The following is a 7,533-nucleotide window of genomic DNA, read 5'->3' as shown; positions in this document are numbered from 1 at the left end:
CTCGTCGGTTTGACTCTGTCAAGCCATTGCTTCAGCGGCTACACTTGCTGCCAGTTCTGTTCCGGGTCCAATTCAAGGTGCTAGTTTTGACTTTTAAAGCCCTTTACGGCTCGGGTCCGGGGTATTTGAGGGACCGTCTCCTTCCCTACAATCCTGCCCGTGCTCTTAGATCATCTGGGGGGGCCCTTTTGACTTTGCCTCCACTAAGAGATGTGAGAGGGGCAGTGGTCAGGAAGAGGGCCTTCTCGGTGGTGGCCCCCGAACTGTGGAATACCCTCCCCTTAGAATTGAGAACTGTTCCCTCATTGCTTAACATTTCGGCGTGGACTGAAGACCTTTTTATTTCAAAAAGCTTTTAATTGTTGACAGGCTGGCTGGCGTTCCTGCTTTTTTATATGAAAATCCATGGGGTTTGTTTTGTTTTTTGAGATTCTTAATTATTGTAAATTGTTTTAATGATTGTTTTTAAAATTGTATTTTAAATTGTAAGCCGCCTTGTGTGCGCTTTGGGCAAAAAGGCAAGGTATAAATATAATAATAATAATAATAATAATAATAATAATAATAATAATAATAAATAATGTGCTCTCTCCATTTTTTTTGCTAGTTTTTTTGATCACTTTGTTTTTTATTTTAAATACTTTCTGAGAAAGGAAAGCATTCATCATTTGTTTCATTTAATTCCGTTTGCTCTCAAAAAACAATTTGTGAGGTTACCCTGTACAAAAGTAGTATATCACCATCCTTATCTCTTATTTATTTTCTCATGGAAAAAATGTCTTCAAGACAGATCCAAGTTTTATTTTAAGATGGCTTCAAGACAGATCGACCAACTGATTTTAAGCCCGATCCTATGCATGTCTACTCAGAAGTAACTCTCACTGTAGTCAATGAGACTTACTCCCAGGTAAGTGTGGATAGGATTGCAGCCTTACTGCTTTTCCTTTTGAAAAGCAGCATACTAGCATCCTTATCTTTTCCTTTCATTTATTTTCCCATGAAAAACAATTTGGGGAACTTTTCCTGTTGAAAAGTAGTATATTGACGTGCTCTATGACAGCAATGTAGTAATAATTACTACAGCCAGGCGAAAAGGGAAGATAAAATGGCTTAAAGACAGGTCTGATTCAAAGTTCAGAGAGTGAGGCTGCAGTTGGGCTCTACAGTCATGCCTTGGCATCCACTGGGGTTTGGTTCTAGGACTCCCTGCTGATACCAAAAATGTGTTAAATAAAAGCATTTTTTTAAAAATGCGTCCCTTTACAACAGTAGTTTAAAAACAGCTTTACTTACTGTTGTAGAGAGTCCAGCTGACAGTGTTTCAGGGTGGTAGATGGTGGGGTAAGGTGGAGGGAGGGCAGAACTGGATGGAGGGAGTGCGCACTGCAGGGAGGATCAGGTCTGGGAGGTGGCAGGGACACCAGCAGGGTTTGCCACTGAATCCTATGCCACCTCTCAAACCTGTGTGGCCGACATGTGCTTCATCGGTTCTGCGCCTGCTAAACTGCGGGCTCAGTTCCAAGGAGACCCATTGCTGACCATGGTGCTCGCCACAAGGTAAGGGAACAATTACCGCAAGGAAACTCAGGTAACTGTCTTGGCCCAATTGGATGCAGTGGTAGCCATTTAGGTGCCCCTGTACTGCTGGGCACTGCCGGACCATAGGATTGGGCTGCCCATTCCATAAAAACACGATCTCCCTTCCCAAAAACAAAAGCATTTTCTTATCAAGGAAACATAAGTGTCTGCTGCAATGTGACTAAAATTTGTTTATGTGTATGGTGTAAAGAGGAAGCTTTCAAGTGGTGATTCTCTTTTATTTGGAAGACAAGGAACAAATGTTTTGTTTGTTTTGCTGGTGTTAGCAGCAACTGTTACCTTGCACATGCCCAATCTTGTCTGATCTTGGACACTAAGCAGCGTCAGGCCTGGTTAGTACTTGGATGGGAGACCGCCTGGGAATACCTGGTGCTGTAGGCTTGTACCTTAGTCTTTCGAGACTGAAGGTTGCCAACCATTTACTGGTGTTCCCCTTGACACTTCCTTTATTTTATTTTAAGCTTATTTGAGGAAGAAAACTCTTGTCTCTATCTTTTGTTTCATTTCTTTTGTGATACAATCACTTCTGTAATTTTTTTTTTTTCTGTTGAAACGTAGTGTACAAATGTACTTTAGTAAGAATAACAACTCAATCCTATGCAAGGCTGCATTGTTGGGCACAGGGATTTAATGACAGCAGAACAGCCTAGTGCTGATGTAAACTGGTTTGCAGAAGTTCATGCAGCGCACTGTTGATGGACATTTGGACATTCTGGAACTGCCACTGCAAATGGCAGAGATTTCAAAAGCACCCCAGTGGACTCCACTGTGCCTGAAAAGGTGGGCTGGCAGTAGAGGCAGGGAGTGCTAAGCAGAATGGGATGGGAGATGAGTAGAACCAGGCAGAGATTAAAAGCTCCATGGTTTTTTGTTGTTGTTGTTTTTGGGTGGGGGTCATGGCACCACCAATATCCCATGCATTCTTTGCAGGATTCATCCAAGTAGACCCATAGGAGCTCATGGTGTTGCAGGATAGGGTGAGGAAAACATGACATTGCTTCCATCTCCCATAATGTCATGGTGTCTGCTTTGCTGGATTCAGCACAAGCCTCCATGGTGCAGCTGCCTTGCCAGGGGAGAAAGGATAGAATTGGATTTTTAGGATAAAAATTGGGTGGATTTGCCAGCTAGGAGTCTGAAAATTGATTCAGCACAGATCTACTATTCCCCAAAATGAGTTTAAAATGAGAGAGAGAGAGAGAGAGAGAGAGAGAGAGAGAGAGAGAGAGAGAGAGAGAGAGTAGTGGAAGTGCTTTGTCATACTTGACAAAGAAAGGAAAATGGAAGAAATTGTTATTAAATGATGGAAATGCAGGTGAATTTAGGGCCCGATCCTATCAGTGAACTAGCACTGAACTAGCACTGGGCAGAGGACTGATGACCACAGCCCAGAGCTCCGGGTGGGTGCCAAGAGGCAGAGATGTAAGTTGGGGTGGGGGAGGTGTTCTGGGGCAGGGGGAAGACGTGGTGGGAGAGGGAGCGAGGCAGGAGGGGGCAGAGATTGTGACAGTCCCTGCCACTATATTCAATCCTCCCCTCCGAACCCAGAAGACCCAACAATGGTCTCCTTGAATCTGCGCCCACTCAATAGCTGGTGCAGATCCAGAGACCCATCGGGGCCACCTGTGGATTACGTGACGTAAGGAAGCATAAGCTCCTTTGCCCCACACTGCTTCCCGGCCCCATGGGATGCAGCAGTAGTCATTTTGGCACTGCCACAGCCCTGGGTGCTGGGAAGCACAGGTTTTGGTTACCTGCGATTTTAAGGGTGTGCAGTCTGGGACCTGTTTTTAGAAAAAGTAAAATAACTTTCATGGACAGTTCTCAGATCTCTCATCTGAGATTCATTTCAGAACTCACTTCTCTGAAATGTGGGTGATGATCTCCAATAATCAAAAGTTTTTGTTTGAAATCAAGGTTGAAAAACAGGTTAGAATTTTATGTAGTTTCTCACAGTCCTCTCAAATGAAGTCAACAGGTTAAGTTCTCACGTGCTAACTTTCTGACTTTTAACACAAATGTTTGCAAGTGTGTATCCATGTGAGTGAATGTTTGTGAGTATGTGTGTGTGTGAGAGAGAGAGAAAGAGAGGGTTTTTGTCTCCATGACTGACTCGAGGCAACACAATTTATCTATCTAGGTTACCCTCAATGGACACATGGAAATAAAGAACCAGTCAGTTAAGGAATTCATACTGCTTGGTCTCACCAGTTCTCCTGGACTACAGTCTCTCCTCTTTGGTGTATTTACCTTTGTGTATGCTACAGCCCTAACTGGGAACTTACTCCTCATCTTCCTCATATGCACTTGCAGGAAACTCCACACTCCCATGTATTTTCTTCTCATCAATTTGTCCTTAGTGAACGTCTTCTCTATCTCAGTTACAATCCCTAAATGGCTCCAGACTCTTTGGTCCCACAAAATGGCTATCTCGTTTTATGGCTGCGTCTCACAGATGTTTCTCTTTATTTGGGGGCTGATCACTGAACTGCTGATTCTCACCTTTATGGCTTTTGACCGTTATGCTGCTATCTGCCACCCTCTGCAGTACACAATGATCATGCGGAAGGAGTTTTGTGTCACAATCGCAGTGGCAGTGTGGGTTACTGGCATGATTCATTCCTCTGTCCACACTGGACTTCTGCTTCAGCTGTCCTTCTGCAACTCCAACATCATCAATCATTTCTTTTGTGATTTCCCCCCACTTTTAAAGCTCTCCTGCTCAGACACCAGCCTGAATGAGACTATGGCCAATGCGGCAGATGTAATCTTTGGGGTCTGCACTTGTGGGTTGACTTTAACTTCTTATTGTTTCATCCTAAGAGCTATATTCAGAATCCGCTCCTCTGAAGGGAAGAAAAAAGCTTTCTCAACGTGTTCCTCTCATCTCATCATTGTCAGTTTTTACTATTCTACAGTTATTTACACATATATCAGGCCCACCTCAGCCTACTCTCTAGACAAAGACAAGATGGTGTGTCTCCTTTATTCGGTGGTAACTCCAGTTGTCAATCCAATGATATATTCTCTGAGAAACAAGGATGTGAAAGAGGCACTCAAGACACTTACCTTGAAAGGTCATCTGCTAAAGAAACCTCGTTAATTTCAGAAAATCTTGCAGCTTACTATTCTGAAAACATTTGACAGAAATAAAGACATTGGCTACAGCAAACTGTTTGCTGATGTGCTATAAAAGATATTTTGCATGATGCATTTTGTGTTTTGGAATTAATTTGTGAAGTGCATTTTGAAATCATCCTATAACTTCAGAGAAATAATAGCATTTTCAGTCAGAATGTGTCCATGGGGTGTTGGGCAGCCCAATACTAACTTGTGCATGGCCTGCATTGTATCCAACACAGGTTAGGAGGTGGCTGGAAGTTCCCTTGAGGTAAGGAGATATTTTTTCCCTTACCTTGTGTCAAACCCCAATCTACTCCATGGGGCTTCTTGGATTGGCATCAGTTACTTAGCTGGAGTAAATCCAGGAATCTCCAACTACAGACAGGAGGGCTGGGATGTGGTTTCGGATAAGGAAAAGGATGCCTCCGCAGATCCCATCTCCCCCCAATCTGCCTCTGATCTGCCCACCCAGAAATGCCTCTCCCTGCCTCTATGCCACTCTCCCCATGCCACCTGGCATGAGCCTACCTGCTCTGTCCAGTGCTGCTCCTTGAGGTGATCCAGCACAGGCCTTTGAGTTAGTGCTGAAGGCTCAAGAGTAGTTGCAAACATATTTCACAGCACATTTGTGAGGATGGCTGCACCAGCTCAGGTAGTAGTTTTGATTGTGCACTGAACTGCACAAGGAACTACTTTGAGGTTAAGCCTGAGATGGTTGTTCCAACTTAGATAGCAATCCTAACCCTGCAGTGGTACAGCCGGGCCACATGGCCTGTGCTGTATCCAAAGCAGGGTAAGAGGCTGCTGGAGGTCACTTCAGGGTAAGGGGATGTTTTCCACTTACCCCATGTAGCTTCCCAGCCTGCCCTATGGGGCTACTTGGATCTACATTAGCTATTTAGCTGGCACAAATCTGAGCAGCCCACATAGGGCTCCAAGGCTCAGTAATGGGGGTAAGGATATGGCATGAACATAAGGACAGCCCCACTGGATCAGGCCATAGGCCCATCTAGTCCAGCTTCCTGTATCTCACAGCAGCCCACCAAATGCCCAGGGAGCACACCAGATAACAAGAGACCTCATCCTGGTGCCCTCCCTTGCATCTGGCATTCTGACATAGCCCATTTCTAAAACCAGGAAGTTGCACATACACATCATGGCTTGTAACCCGTAATGGATTTTTCCTCCAGAAGCTTGTCCAATCCCCTTTTAAAGGTGTCCAGGCCAGATGCCATCACCACATCCTGTGGCAAGGAGTTCCACAGACCAACCACACGCTGAGTAAAGAAATATTTTCTTTTGTCTGTCTTAACTTTCCCAACACTCAATTTTAGTGGATGTCCCCTGGTTCTGGTGTTATGTGAGAGTGTAAAGAGCATCTCTCTATCCACTCCATCCATCCCCTGCATAATTTTGTATGTCTCAATCATGTCCCCCCTCAGGCGTCTCTTTTCATGTGTTGCTGCCACCAATCTCACCCTCCTTCTGGGTCAAATTCTCCCCCACTCTACCCTTGCCCAAGCAGAAATGCCCTCTCACCACCCCAGAATGCGCTGCCACCCCCTGCTCCAGCCAGCACTGGGACTTGATCCAGCACAGGTGAGCCAGCATGGGCCTCTGCATCAGCCCAGCTGACTCCTGAGTCAGTGCAGGGGGCCTGGACTGGTGCAAGTTTAAGTTAGGATTGGGCTGCCCCTGGTTAAAGCAATGGTTAAAGATTCCTTAAACACGCATCTTAGTACATGCTCATGCATTTTCATGCCCAGTGCATACGTTCTAGGTAACTTGGTAACAAGCACATGCAACTTCAGGAGGTTTGCTCTTTGTGATGAAACATCAAAGTAGAGTATCTTGGGAGAGACAAACAAAGTCCATAAACGAGGACTTTTTCAATGAATGGACTTTGACGAAAATAAAGTATGGGCAATCAGGCTCATATGACACTAGTGGGTTCTTGAGATAGCTGAGATCCAAACCATACCAGATTTCAATGGTAAATCATTACTTTACTGCTTGAATTGAGCCTGGAAACAGATGTAACACCAGTGTAGCCCTCTCAAGAATGGCCCCCATCTGCAAACTGGCAGAGTTGGAAAATGTTTCTATAATGTTTCAAATCCCCACTGAGCACTGAAGCTTCCTGGGTGACCTTGGACAAGTCACTGTCTCTCAGTCTCACCTACCGCTCAGGGTTGCTGTGAGGACAAAAAGGAAGGAAGGCACCATATACACCACCCTAAACTCTTTGGAGGAAGGGTGCTATAAAAATGTGGACAAACAATAAATCAATGAAACGGGTAATACCTCACGAAGAATAGGAGAGTTTGCTGTAACTCCGCAACTACCTAAAATTAACGACTTGGTGAAACTGGCAATGTGGACCACACTTGCCCAACTCCAAAAACCTGCAAGAGTGACGTATCGAGGATTAGCAGAGTGCAGAGGCAATTAGCCATGACGTAATCTGCTGATGCTGAAACAGCAGCCAGCTTCACAACGGTCATTGGCCCTGCAACTGATGGGGAATGTGGGGAGAGTTAAATGGTTGGTATTAGGCTGAATCAGCAGGGAGTGGGGCAGGAAAGGGAAAGAGAGAGCGGAGAAGAGGAAAGAGAGAGGGAGGGAGGAAAGAGGACAGAAGAGCAAAGGGAGGACATGAGCTGGAGGGGGAAGGGAGGGGTGAGAAAAATGGGCAAAGGAAGAGGTCAAGGAGAGGAAAAACTGGGATGGAGGGGTTGTAGGCAGGAGGAAAGAGCAAGAGTTGGAGGCAAATGAGAAGAAGGAAAGTCCTCTTGGGCCCCGGGTGGAGAG

General features: G+C 45.2%; 1 protein-coding gene across 1 annotated transcript; it reads left to right on the top strand.

Moving 5' to 3' along the window:
• The first annotated feature begins 3,757 nt into the window (after positions 1-3,757).
• LOC136652791 (olfactory receptor 13G1-like) lies at positions 3,758-4,702 on the top strand. Its single transcript, XM_066629713.1, has one exon. It carries the CDS (start codon positions 3,758-3,760, stop codon positions 4,700-4,702), a length of 945 nt encoding a protein of 314 aa, XP_066485810.1.
• Positions 4,703-7,533: the final 2,831 nt, after the last annotated feature.

The sequence above is a fragment of the Tiliqua scincoides genome, chromosome 5 (assembly GCF_035046505.1).
Source record: "Tiliqua scincoides isolate rTilSci1 chromosome 5, rTilSci1.hap2, whole genome shotgun sequence".
NCBI classification, from domain to species: Eukaryota; Metazoa; Chordata; class Lepidosauria; order Squamata; family Scincidae; genus Tiliqua; species Tiliqua scincoides.
The sequence above is the reverse complement of the archived record's forward strand: the minus strand, read 5'-3'. Positions and strand labels throughout refer to the sequence as shown.

What these genes read in the sequence shown, in the direction of transcription:
- LOC136652791 (XM_066629713.1), top strand. Translation starts at nt 3,758, where the DNA reads ATGGAAATAAAGAACCAGTCAGTTAAGGAATTCATACTGCTTGGTCTC.